This window comes from Lonchura striata, chromosome Z, assembly GCF_050655825.1.
Source record: "Lonchura striata isolate lonStrDom1 chromosome Z, ASM5065582v1, whole genome shotgun sequence".
In the NCBI taxonomy this organism is placed as follows: Eukaryota; Metazoa; Chordata; class Aves; order Passeriformes; family Estrildidae; genus Lonchura; species Lonchura striata.
This window is the reverse complement of record NC_140740.1, coordinates 40,586,527-40,600,653: the sequence shown is the minus strand read 5'-3', so window position 1 is coordinate 40,600,653 and position 14,127 is coordinate 40,586,527. Positions and strand designations below refer to the sequence as shown.

General features: G+C 42.6%; 1 protein-coding gene across 1 annotated transcript in view; it reads right to left on the bottom strand.

The window, feature by feature from the left end:
• The window catches only part of LOXHD1 (lipoxygenase homology PLAT domains 1), a 177,663-nt gene that overhangs the window by 44,197 nt on the left and 119,339 nt on the right, over nucleotides 1–14,127 (bottom strand). The window contains exons 29-33 of the mRNA XM_077790176.2: nucleotides 12,521–12,675; nucleotides 10,913–11,122; nucleotides 8,748–8,871; nucleotides 5,437–5,645; nucleotides 609–794 (exon numbers count right to left, since the gene is read on the bottom strand). Of these exons, the coding sequence (XP_077646302.1) occupies nucleotides 609–794; nucleotides 5,437–5,645; nucleotides 8,748–8,871; nucleotides 10,913–11,122; nucleotides 12,521–12,675 (884 nt within the window). The remainder of the gene's footprint in view (nucleotides 1–608; nucleotides 795–5,436; nucleotides 5,646–8,747; nucleotides 8,872–10,912; nucleotides 11,123–12,520; nucleotides 12,676–14,127) is intronic.

Genomic DNA, 14,127 nt, shown 5'->3' with positions numbered 1-14,127 from the left:
AATTTGTACTTGTTTGAAATATGGCATACCAGATATTACTTCAAAATTCATATATTTGTATGAAGAAAAGATAGAGTTTTATTCATCACTGATGCAACTTTAATTAGATACTCTCACCAAAGATCAGGCTTACAAATGTTTTAATGTTTCAACAACTTCCAGTAATTATGAAATTCCCTATCACCTATTAGAAAATTTGGTATGTAGCCACATCATGGAGAGATTAAAACATTATGATATTTCCACTATTCTTATCTAATGAGTTAGAAGTAATCCTTTACCTTGAAGCTGCTTCCACTCTGTGGGTACCAGGTGACTCAGTGGGTGACAAGAAGAGGACAGGCTGCTGAGCTGTGCCTGATCTGCTCTGCCTTCCCATCTATGCCACGGCTGCATCCAGCCAGCCTCATTAAATAGTGCTCTAAACAGTCATGATCCTAAACCATGCCTATAGATTTTGCTACTAAAGAAACATAGGAAAGGAAAAGAAAGTGAAGAGAAGGCTCAAGCCACTTGCAAAAGTCAAAATATGAGAGCTGCTGATGCATGAACTATGTCAGCAGAAGTCCCTGCAGCAGCTAAAGGCACAAATTGAGCCTGGTGCCTACCTTGATGCCAACATTAACACATTCTGCATCCAGGATGTTGAGGATTCGTGAAGTGAGTCCGTCACCTTTGTCTCTGGCCAGCCAGCACTTGCAGACAAAGTTGTACATGACGCCTTTGGTGGGTACGACAATGGTGAGCTCTTCCATCAGCCAACAGCTCTCAGGGGTAGCGCCATCATGCCCCACCTGTGAGGGCAAGAGAGAAAACATCTCCTGGGGAAAGGGGATTTCTCTGGAGGGGTGTGATTCACCTGGCAATGAAGGACTCAGAGTCTGTGTACACTGTCACAACAAAGCATTCCTCACAGCAATGGAGGGAACTCTGAAACAGTCCATTGCCATGGGCGAGGGAACTCAGGTCATCAACTGCTGTGCATGAGGGAAGGCCAGTCTCAAAAAAAAAAAGCAAGGTAGACTGGACTGACCTACATGGAAACATGTCCAATCTCTTGTCACTCTGCTCCTGCGCTGTTGATGTTTATATACTCGTTTTCACTTGGCAGCAGACACATTTCTCCACCTTTACAAGCTTTTCCACTTCTGTCACTACACTTGGAAGTGATTATTCAAAGCTTTATAGCCAAGAGGAAAGATGCTCAGCAAACACCCACATGTATTATTACAAGCACTTCCCTCACAAATCCACATATAAGTGAACTAAATGGATGAGGCTGTTTCACTGCTTCCCATCCCCTTAGACTGCAAAAGCTCTGTCTTTGTACAGGAGACAACAGATGGAGCTTACATCTGTAGCTGGTTGATTTTCAAGGACCACCTCCTCCTGCCTCAAGAATGATCTGTCCTGGAGACCAGGAAGTCACATAAGGGTGGCCACAAGCCTGCATGGATGAACAAGGAGCTCCTTAAGAAATTTAAGTGGAAAAAGGAATAGTAGAGGTGGCAGCAGGGGCAGAGGTCCTGCAGAAATAAAAAGACAGTGCACAAGTGTGCAGGAATGAGTTTATTATGAAAGCCAGAGCCCATCTGGAACTGAATCTGCCAAAAAACAGGGTTCCTGCAGGTATATCAGCAGCAAAACCATGTTGACAGTGTAAATTTCTCCAAGAATCTACATGTGTCCCTCTTAAAGAAGGTGGGGAATTCAAACTGGGGCAGACTTGGAAGCAAAATTATGTGTCCAGGTTGATGTACCAACCTTGGTCAGTCATTCCAATGAGCTACCTGTTCATGAAAGACCTACCTGCACTTCATTATTTTTAGACAAAATGTTGTTTCTGTTGTTTCGAGGAAAATGAGGTCTTTAGTCCAAAAACCTCACTGGTTTTCATTTTTAAATTATTAGGATATTTAGGGAGGCTCGGAAAGCATTTTTTAATAACAGATTCATCAAGGGTAATATATCTTAGTTATCCTTTTTTTTGTTTTTTTCCCCAAAAACAAGTGATATTTTCTGTTTGATGATCTCAGCCATCACTGCTATTAGGAGTATTATTGCTGTACTAATGTCTGTGCAGCTGCAGAAAATTAGAGCTAACCACTAGGGAAATTCAAGTCTACAATGGATGCATTAATCCTCTGATTCTTGGGGTGTGAGGTGAATGGGAATATAACACTTGCCTTCCCATTCCTTCTCTGCCAGCTGGGCTGAGCATCTCCAAGCCCAAAGTCAGAGTCTTTGTGCAGCTCTGCTGTGAGATGGCATGGATGAGGTAGTGGGGAAAGTTCAGGGCCATGCTTCTGCAGTGACAAAGCGCTGGAGGAAAAATCCTAATGATTTTCCTAATTATAAAATTGGCTGGTCTTTTGGGTTCATTGCACACCACACCTGCTCACATCATAGAATCATAGAACAGTTTGGTCAGGAAAGGGCTTTAAAGCCCATCTCATTCTAACCCTGCTGCCATGGGCAGGAACACCTTCCGCCTTCCCAGGCTGCTCCAAAGCCCCATCCAGCCTAGCCTTGGACACTTCCATGGATGGGATATCCACAGCTTCCCTGTGCAAAGTTTCTTTCCAAGACATTGCTAGCTGCCACATTTTCACAGCAAACTTTAACTTCTTTGATATCAATGACAGGCAGAAGGAAACAACCTGTGCATCCAGCTGCCTTTGAGAACCTGTGCACTAACAGGTTTCCAAGGACCTGAAGAGCAGTGTAAATTCTGGGACAAATCCAATCTGTGTCAACCAAGTCTTCCCTATGGCTGGACTTCAAGAGCAGAGCACCAGGATTTGACTTTCATTTCCAGGCAAATCTTTAGACAGACCATGCTAATAGAGTGAATAATGCCAAGCCATGGCCACACCAGCAGCATAGCCTGGATGTGCATATATCAATATCACAGCAAGTGTTTTGGTCTGAGATGTTTGAGCTAAGTTAGAATGAAAAAAATTCAAAGGCAGGCAGATCCTTACTTGGGTTGTTTGAAAACATTTATGATTTATTCCTCCTGTAGTTGAGGGACTGCACATCACTGAGACTGAGATTCACAATTTATACTCATGGTCACATAGAAACTGAGCACAGTGGCAGAGGAAAAAACTGAGAGAATATTTATGGAAAGAAGAGTCAGAGAATGCTAGAGAAACCTGAGCATCAGGTTCCTAGTCACTCAGGGACTGGAGTTGCATTTGCAACATTTGTGTGCCCTTGATCTTCCTCTGTGTTCATGATAGAGAAAGGCTCTTAACCAGAAGAGGTTTATGAAAATAAACCAATGCAGGACTCTCCTAGACATACCTGTGTCTCTCTGCATCAACAACAGCCTAGGAACAGAGATACTTTCATTCATTAGGAGAAGAAATATTCAAAATTACTTTGAAAACACAGTATAAAGTGTCTACATGGAATAACTTTTGTTATTTATTTTCATGTCAGAGTATCTATTAAAAGTCAACCAGTAGTAAATAATATATCTGTAGGCTTGTAAGACAGGAATAAATGGGCCCCTTTCAAATTACTTCATGTTCCACTGTTTCTGCTCTCAGTGGAGTGCATTTGTAGCAGGAGCATAATACCAACCTAGAAGTAGAATCACGCTGCAAATCTCGCCGCCCTGCTAAATGGTACAGTCTGCTGCCTGGGTTATGCAGAGGGCTCCTGGAAACTTAATCCTCATACTATGGTATTTTCACATGGTAACGTGCATTCAGAACTTTTCACCTTCTACACAAACAGACAAATGCCAAATTCAAGAATGAACTGTTCCTCACTTTTCCCAAGTAGATAACTAGCAATTTTCTGCAATGTCCCTGAACACTGCAATTTTCTAGAAGGAAAATGCAGGCTGATGCCATGGCAACCACAGCAGACTAGCACATCAATGTCATCGCTAGGACACGGGTCCAAAAGAAGGCACCTTCCAAGCTGAGGGCACTGCATGAAGGAAGGCAGAAGGCCAGGAGCAGGTGGCTCCTTCAGCTGCGGGCTGGGGAGTTACAAACCAGAAGGGAAAAGGGAGCCAGGGGTGAGGCAGCAGACTGGTGAGATCACTGAGTACAGAGGTGAAAGAGTGCAGAAGAACATCACCAGCCTGAAAGATATATGTTTTTTTCTTTTTCTAGTTCTTTACATTTTATTTGCAACCTTTTGTCTTTTTTCTCATTTGTATTCCTTTTCAAATTATTTTTTGCCTTGCTTCTGCCTATTTCAAAGTGTCTTCTCATACTTTCTTCTATTTTTTACCCATTCCCTAACCTATTCACTGTATCTTTTCCATCACCCCTTTATTTTCTTTCTTCAAGCTACTCTTCCTGTCTCTCTGACCCTGAGGGGTGATACTGTTATTTTCCTCCCTCTCTGTCCCACCTTGGCTGTTTCTATGTGTGCACAATCCAGAAGAGAAGGATTGATACCTAGCTTCACTATAAAAGTTTGACCTCAAGATGGGTTAGACAGAAAGTTCCAGTAATAACACATAATAATTGAGAGTGCATTAAGAAAATGACTTGATAAGAAACTCAAATCTGATACAGAGATTTCTCAAGATGTCAGAATGCATTGCTTGAGTGAAAGGTAGAGTGAGTGACATCTCTAAGCTGCAACAGCATGACATACAGATGCTAAAATTGTCTTATTAGTTAGGATTTCTCTTTCTTTCTTGTCTCTTTCAAATTACACAGGTACACATATCGACAGATAGGATTACTTCACAAAGGGATGTGGTAAAAACAAAATTAAATGGGCTTCAGAACTTGAGGGGCTGGAGCAAGATTTAAGGAGGTGGAACTGCCATATGAAACAAGAATGATGTACACAAACACTCTGGAATGTTCTTGTGAAGTTTAAGCCCAGTGATGGAAAGTCTATGCAAATTGTGTCTCCCTGAGCCATAACAGAAAAAATGGTTCCTGTACTGAAATCTATTTGTGCACATTACTTACAAATTATGATTAATTTTCTTCTATAAGTCTGCATCCTCCAAGCTGTGAAAACAATTTTCCTGTTTAGCTAGGAAATTATACAAGATGTGTTTCTCACAATTTATGAAACCCTACTGGAAGTAGTGAAAAACAACTAGGAAAAAGACCAATGAAGAATTGCATCCTGGGAAGCCTCACTAAATCTGGCAGTATCAGGGACTGAGTATGAAAAAGCAGTGCCAGGAATGGGACAAAACGGGGACATGTCATAATTTCTTTACAGTTCACAAATATCTTCCGCTTCATAAGGATCCTGGCTTTATGTGAAGTAAAGCATACTTATTTACAGGTCCAGACACATGCAAAATCTCATCAGCACAGTCCTGTTTACATTCCTTTTAGACCCAAGAGCCTTTCATGCACTGCTAAGAATAACAGAACCATGTGCCATATTTGGCCACACATTTCATACGCCTCCAGCACTTGTGCTGCGTTTACAACATACCTCCACTTTTTTAATCTCTCCAACATCTAGGCCCCAAACTGAAAATTTCTCCACAGAGCCATCTGCAAATTCATCCTTTCCTTCTGGGAGATCCAGCCACAGCCTCTCAGTCTGCACTGTCTGCGGGCCCATAATGATGATGAACACACGGCTGTCGGTGCTGGAGTCGTACTCTGTGCCGGTCGTGATGGTGATGTGGTACGGGATCACTGTGACCAAGAGAGGTTTATTCATCAGAAAACCCACACACATATGCACTTGTACGAGACTTGAGAAAACCAGGGGCTCATCCCATCAGATGGAGCAGCTGTGCATGACAAATAGGTTCACATCCCATTAAATTAATTTGGAGAAGTGAAAATGTCATGCTTTGTTGGGCTACAAGTGTGCTTTGGAGACTACTTTCCCACTGTGCACTTGGGACTGAATTCTGCAAGGGTTAATTTCCCCTGACAACCCTACTGGCTTCAAGGAGGTTATAAGCCAGATTTCTCCCTAATGCATGACAGAACAGCAAAAGGCTTGAATCCTTATTGACACCAAGAGACCTTCCTGAAGATGAGTACCTAAATCTTAAATAGCTATTAGGTCAAAGTGGTCTTACACTCCCCATTCAATAAAGACAAATAAACCTGTGCTGACTCCAAGGTAAGCCATCACCAACTGAATGTCCCAGAACAACCACAAATGCTCTCCTATGTGTCTCATTAAAGGATTGCTGTGATCTGAGGGGCAGCTCAGGGTTTCAGCATTCCTGTGCAAATTCAGACAGAAGATAACAATCCTTGTATTAAAGGTAAGTCACTCAATAATTCTATGCATTGCATAATCATTTTGGTTGGGGGAAAAGCCTTCAGGGCAAGGCTTGGTAAAAGAGGAGGTGGTTTTTCTGTGGTTTTCAGAAATTTCAGTTCAGCTGTTAAAAGGGAGGAAGTGCCAGACTGCTTTTCAAGGGCTTTCCAAAAGCTCATTTGGGTAAGCTGAGCAGGTGGTGCAGAATTGGTCGCTGAATTCTCATTTGATTTCTCAGAACATTTGTGCAGGGCTGTTCAAACAGTTCTGACAAGACACAGAGCTCTGAAACTTGCTTCATCACAGACTTGAAGCAGCCTGGCTTCATCATCACTTTTCTGATTAAAAATAAAAAAGTTTATAAGTTGACAAAAAAAAAAAAAATTGGCTGGTTTTCAAATTACCCGAGATTGACATCTAATTTTGCTTTATGATGACTAACAACATTTTTGAGGTGGGATTTGTATTAGAAATTCACATCAGACTCAGAATACTTGTGCAACATCAGAGATGGCATGAATTCATGCTGATCAAATCTGTCCTTACCTCTGGACAGAACAGAACCTAAAAAGATTTGTTCAGCCCCAGTTTGAGGATTTTATGTACCAATACAAAATGAGATGATGGTTAGGCAAGATTTATTCTCCCATTTATAGTATAATTTACATTTCAGTGGGTATATCAGCACAATGGTGCATTTAGCAGGAAAAGGGTTTAGTGGTAGTCAAGGCAGGTTTTACAAGAATATATTGAGGTGTCATGTTTAGGACATCTCCTCCTTATCTAGGACACATATTTCCCTTTTTTCAAACACAGGAGAAAGCAAAACCTACAGCAGGTGGCCACAGCAGGACACCACAGGTCCTCCAGCCCATCTGCCCTTGTCCTTGAAAGCCAGCACAGGGTTCAGGCTGCTTGAGGCCAAATGTTCCCCTCTCAGGACTGTGGGTTTCCTCAGGGATCCATCCATGCCATCACCAGGACTGCCTTCCCCACTGGGAGAAGGTTCCCAGTTCAGATCTAAGCAGCATCCTAGCCAAGAGAACCTTTCCCTGAGCTCCATCTTCACATCCTCCACCTCAAAGACATTTACCAGTTTGATCTCAGCACAGTCAGGACCAGGCTGAGTGATAAAAGTCACTCCCTTTCCCAGCCAACTCCCAATACCACTTCCTGAGTGAACCAGCTGAGTTGGCTTTTTATCCCACGTAGAAGGTAGCTGCCTGGCTCACCCAGTCCATCTTATCTGACACTCCTTCAGGAAATCTGACATTCCTTCAGGAAGCAGTTTCCCTAATGAGGCCATGTCACTGAGCAGAGATAGTGGTGATGACAAGCTCCAGGACTCAGAGAAAAAAGACCACCCTGGCACAATGGGGGGGGATGAGAACTGCTCTCCTAGCTCTGCCAAAGAGTTCTCATGGGAAATTATGGTATTTTACCCATTATTTGTGAAACTATACAGAATGCCAACGTGGCAGATATTATCATTGTCACAGCACAGAAGCAATATCAGAAGAAGCATGGAAATCACTTATCTTTTTATTTGAACACAATGTGGGATTACAAAAGAAGGGCTGCCCCAAGACCCATGTGTTGCAGGCCAGGTTTAGCAATGTGCAGCATTAAATCAGCTTCCAAATGAAATGTAGGACATGCAACCCAGGTATCACACCTCAAGCTACTGGGCATCAAAGGAACTGCAAACCATCCCTGTGACCATTGCTGGACTCTGTGTGAGTCCCCCTGCAGAGCTATCTTAAACTCCTAAGGAAATTACATAATTTTCACTTCACTTACCATGGAAGTTTAAGATAAATTTAATCATTTTGCACTTGCTGTGCATTAAAAGCACACAGACAGACAGTAACTGTGATGCATCTGCTGCTCAGTTAGTCAATACAACACAGTATTGTAATCACACATCTAAAATCTTAATCTAAAGCTAAAAGGCCCCATTTAGTATACGAAAGAACTGTAGGTTTAATTTAGCTGGTAAGCCCAGAACACAGAGGTAGTCAAAAAAAGGGTCTGTCAATCACAAAATCATAGAAAAGCAAGGTTGGAAGGGTCCTTGAAGTTCATCTCATTCCAGCCCCACTGCCATGGGCAGGGACACCCTCCACTAGACCCACAAGACAGCTGCAGTGATGCACGCTACATGTAGTGAGAAAAAAGAAACCTAACAACTTCTAAAAATAATTCCATTTTAAATTCTAATTAAATAATATTTCATCTTTAATACCATATCAATTAAGTCAAACAAACAGTTTGGAAACACTGAATTTTCTGTGAACCTGTGCCACTGTTGAGGTCAGAAAGATGCAGGAAGAGCAGCAAACATGGAATCACAAGCCTTGATCCAGCTTTCCCCAGAGCAGTCACAGCACAAGGAAAGGAGAAATAATTTGTTTTTCTGCCTCTCCTTGCTCTGCAGAAGGATGAACACAGCCTCTTAAGCACTGGCAGCCAGGAATACATGGATGCATGCAACCAAACACTCAGGCACAACCACTCACGTGAGCCTTCCTCTGCCGCCTTGACCAAGCTGGATTTTTTGGGCTCCTTCAGGTTGGCATTGCTGTCCTGGCTGGACACACTGAGAGAGGAGCCATCCAGGCTGTTCCGCTCGCCGTCATAGCTCTGGGTGGGGGGTATGTTTGGGAGAGTAGTGAGGCTGAGTACTCATGGTGTCAGCTGTTCCCATGTGCCTCCAAGAACAACATGAGAAGAAATGCCTCTAGTCCCCCAGGTACCTTTTTGGTCAGCATAACTTGGATAAATGTGGCTTGTATTGTACTGGTGGTCTTTCATTTACTTCATTGGTAACCCTGGCAGGCCATTTTGAATGTGTGTTACATTAAAAAAAAATACAATAGACACAGGAATATTGTGAGCTGTGACCTTTTCTATGCTACCTGTCTGAAATTGTCTGAGATTGTTTGAAATTCAGATCAATGGAGCAGTGCCAGAGCTCATAGAATCATAGAAGGGACCTTAAAGGTCATCTTGTTCCAACCCCTCATGGGCAGGGACACCTTCCACTGTCCCAGGCTGGACAGTGACAGCCTGTCCTTGGACACTGCCAGGGATCCAGGGACAGCCACAGCTTCTCTGGGCACCCTGTGCCAGGGCCTCCCCACCCTCACAAGGAATAATTTTTTCCTAATATGAAACTAAACCTACTTTATTTCAATCTGAACACATACCCCTTGTATCCCATTACTCCAGGCCCTTTTAAATTTTCTCTCTCCATTTTTCTTGTCAGCTCTCTTCAGGTACTGGAAAGCCACAATTATTTCACCCCAGAGCTGCCTCTTCTCAGGCTGAACAATCCCAATTCTCTAAGCAGAGCTGCTTAGCCCTCTGATCACCTTGGTGCCTCCTCTGGTCTGGCTCCAGCAGCTCCACGTCCTTGTGCTGTTGGAGCCAGGGCTGGGGCAGCTCTGCAGGTGGGGTCTCAGCTGGGCACAGGGGCACAGGGGCAGAATCCCCCCTGCCCTGCTGCCCACGCTGGGGGATCAGCCCAGGGCAGGGGGGTTCAGGCTGGGGTGGGTCCAGCTCTCACCCACAGCATCCCCAGGTCCTTCTCCTAGGGCTGCTCCTTAGGTACAGGTCAAGTGTCACAAGAGGCAGGGTACTGCAAACCTGAGTGATGTGAAACACTGGTTGTGTTTGAAGAGTTACTGACAATGCATTTGGTGTCATTGTCCAACAAATGTGAGATTTTTGTCAAAAAATAAATGTGAGGCTAATTGACAGTGTGAGGCACACTGTCAAATAATTAAAAAAAAATGAGTGATTAGTTTTTCCTTGTTATGAATTGATATAAGCAGTGGGGTAAGCCTGTCCACAAGCACTGAAAGGGTTGTGTGCTGCAGTTTTATGAGGCAGCACATGGCAACACTCATCCATGGTGTAACTCCCCTTACATCCCCTCTGCTGCATTGAGGATGAGTCCAGGACAATTCCACTGATAATCATTTTAGTGGTAACTCTCACTTAAAGTGTCTCTGTACTTTGCAAAGTGGACTCCTTAAATAAAATGAACTTATAATCAGCTGGTTTTTTATATCTGTTTATTATGTATAGAGTAAGAGAAGTCTATTAATCTTATTTGCTAATTTTAATTAGAGCATGTACCTCGAATTCCAATTAGCTACACTAGGCTGATAAGCAGTAGAGAGTGTGCAAGTAGAAACGACACTTCACTAAAAAATGTTTGGTACTTTGAGTGGTAGTAAAGAGACCTGGCTTTTATGTCAGGCAGTGGTGGAATAGGGATCTAAAAAGAAATAAACACCCAGTCCATGTGATGATGAAGTCAAAAGACCCAATATTCTGGTTGGAGGACTTTGAATTGTGGGACCCACTACTAACCTGCTTTGTGGGCATAGCAAGAATATCAGCAGGAAAATGTTGTATATCAGCAAGGTAGTGAACTCTCATCTGAAGGGTTCCACTTATACTCCTTGATTTTTCTGCTGAAATCGCAAATTAAAGAGCTAGTAATAATGGGCTGAGAGTGGTCTTACTTTCAGCTCTCAACGGAAAATCAGAAATTCATTTTGGATAAGACAAAAGCCCTCTGAGTCCCTAATGAGCTGTCTTGGACTTCAACCAGATACTCAAGAATTCTATTTTTATCAGTAGCTGTGGAATCTGCTTTGAGCCATAGCTGTACCTGCTCATAAAGTGTCCGCTCTATCTTTTTGTCCTCTTTCTTTTTAGAGAGCCAGCGCTCACACAGGAAAACGAATGACTCCTCTGTTGTTTCATCCAGGATCTCCACTTTTTCCAGAAACCAGTCAGGACTGAACATACTATTGTCATGGCGAATCTTGATCTTGTATAAAATTCCAAGGTCCACAGCCTGTATTGTGAACATATCCTCCTGCAGGGTGTTCAAGAGCAGTGGATTCTATTAACAAACTCTCAACAGATAATCTACTAGAAAAAGGCAAAAAAGGAAGGCTACAGAACACATGTTTAAATTCCATATTGCTGGATGGCATTTAGCTAAAAGCTTTGCAGAAGTCTATAGAGGCATATCTGTAAGCTAAAACTGCTCTTCAGGGAAATGTTTTAAAGCCTGCTTCTGCTTAGGAGGGGAGCTGCAAGAAACACCACTTTTACAATCAGTTAGAATATTGAAATCTTGGGTGATTTTTAAGTATACTTCCCTTTCTAATCCAGTTAGATTTGTATGAACATCCTAGGTTGATTGTATGATGCCTTTATCCCCAGTTGTCTGCCCTATTTATGTTGAATAATAAGTTTTACACCTTTAAGGCTTGTTCCAAGAGTGAAGGGGGAGGAAGAAGCGCAGAGTTTGTTTTCAAGAACTGCACTCCCTCCTCCACATTCCTGCTGCTGGACTGTGTTGTCTGCTGATGGACAGACAGCGAGACAGAGCTCTCCTTTGCTCTTTAGTTAGTTTTAGCTAGCTGAGGCAAAGAAGTTCCCTGGACTGTGGTTTTTTTCCCTTTCCCTGGACCTGCTCTGGATGAACACCAGGAGAGCAGCAGCAGCAGCGCTGGTGGCCCAGCGGGCCGGGCCTGGGCCGTGGCATTTCCAGCGCCGGAGGGACGGATCAGAGACTGAGTGAGCCCAGCTGCAGCCCGGGGGGTTTCTGAGTTTGTCTCTCTCTTGGAGTGGCAAGAAGTTTTATTGTTTAATATTGTTTAAGTTTGCTTGTTTAATAAACAGGTTTGTTCCACTTTTCTCCAAGGAGGTATCTTTCCTGAACCGATTAGGGGGAAGGGCCAGTTGAATCTGCTTCCTAGAGGAACCCTTTGGGGGTTCTTTCCCAAATTTGCCCTAAACCAGGACAATGAACAATCCAGATAAATCAATCCTTGCCACCATTGTATCCAAGTGACACATGGGATGACCACAGAATATCGCTTTTGGTGTTACTTTCCCTGATACAGATGAAGATTAAGTCCCAACAATTTAACAAGTTTTATGGTGAATTCCAACATGTACATGCAAATCATTTGCACAGGGACTGTGGGAATCTGCAGCTCACAGCTCAAGCCAGTTTCCATGACCAAGCTCATAATTTGTCCATCAGTGACTTCATAGGAACATCTGCCTGTTTGCTGCAGTGCCTGTCAGTTGTAATACCCAGCTGACAATCCATACAAAGCATTTTAAGAGGTAATGAATGTGGTAAATGGAATCAATCAATTCATCCCTCATAGGAAAACTCAACCTATAAAGGCAGTCATTGACTTGACAGATTAAAGACTGAGAAACGGAAAGTGTCATTAACTCTTCACATTTGTACCTGTCCCCTTTCAAACTTGTTGAAGTTTGTTTCTGACTTGCTGAGTTTTCTCTCTCCCATGTCCCCCAGGTCTCCATAGATATTTAGGAAGACATTAGCATCTGTCCCAGCACCGTAGATATCCCCAGTGAACACGCTGATCTTGTACGTGTGAACTGCAGAAAGAAATAGAGATGATTTCTGGTCAGATGAAATAGGAAGATCCATCTTAAGTACTGAATTTACCTAAGAAAATGTTCCCCAAGTTTCCTGCTTGTGACTACTAGAGTTATTAAATCCCATATGATTTTCCTTTGAGGTTTCCAATCCAAAGACAGGAGAGTCCCTGGGCTGACATTTGCTGACTTTCCTTTTCTCCATCTAATCAATGCTTGTGTGTTGCTTTGATCACACAGCTCATGGTTAAAAATGCAAAGAATCATTATGGTCATTACTGGATGGGAATTGATAGAGGACAGGGAACTCAGCACCTTTTCATACAGAGGCTGGAGGGACATAGACCTGAGAAAAAGCCATTCACTGCTGTGAATCCTTAATACTCCATCTTCCATAAACAAAGACTGGGAATTCAGATGTGCAATTACTACAGGAGTTAATGGCACGTATCTCTACAGATTCCCCATACAGACAGAGAACAAGTTTCTGGGTCCTTTTGCTGAGAGTATTTAATTAAGGAAGGGTTGGAGCTGTGCTGTTTAAGTACCCTTTCTCTTTAGCTTGCTCAATGATGAGACAATAAAACCTCATCAAGCCCTTAGTAATGTGCTTTACTAAACCTGTTAAATACTCTTATTTTTATTTTGCTACTCTTCTCCCAATTATATGGGGAAAACAAACAGTTACTGAAAGCATCCTCTCCAGGAAAACACTGAGGATCTGCACAAGTCTCTGATTACCCTGGTACCATATGAGCCATGGAGAATGCCTTCCTGTAAATCCCAGGGCAATGCAAATGAGCAAGAGGCACGAAATTAGGATTCTGTGTACGTTAACAGTGTTGAAGAAAATTGCTATATTGTCTTTCGCTTCTTTCCCAGTAAGACAGATCCTATTCTGCTTTGTCATCCATAAAAGATTTCCATAGATTTCTCTTGAAATGGAGAAATGGGTCAGAGTCATCACCTGAGAACATCCACCAGGACTGTGTGCAGTGCTGGATTTTCTGGTTTGCTTCCTCACATATATCCTACAGAGTTACAGCTTCGTATTTCAGAGGCAGCTGCTACTTTAGTAATGAAGGAAGCAATGTATATTGTCTAATTAGTCAATGCATCCCTCCTTGGCCTTTGCTTGCTAGTTCTAGAGACCTCAAAGTATAAAACACAGTGTGATCCTCAGAATACCACAAGATGATTTTCCATCAGTGTCATTTACACTGTGTCACTGCCCAAGATGTATGAGGACTCACAGACATGCAGAAGATTTAATCCGTGTTCCAGATATTTCATATCTAAAGCAGAATTTCCCAAACTTATCCCTAGCTCCATGCCAGAAACTTTCAATAATCCAAAAATTCTATTCTGTAGATTGTAAAACTTGTTTTAAGGCTTTGCCTTCAGAAGGAAAAGTGAATCACCTAGGTTAATTAACAAATGGTAACTGATCTG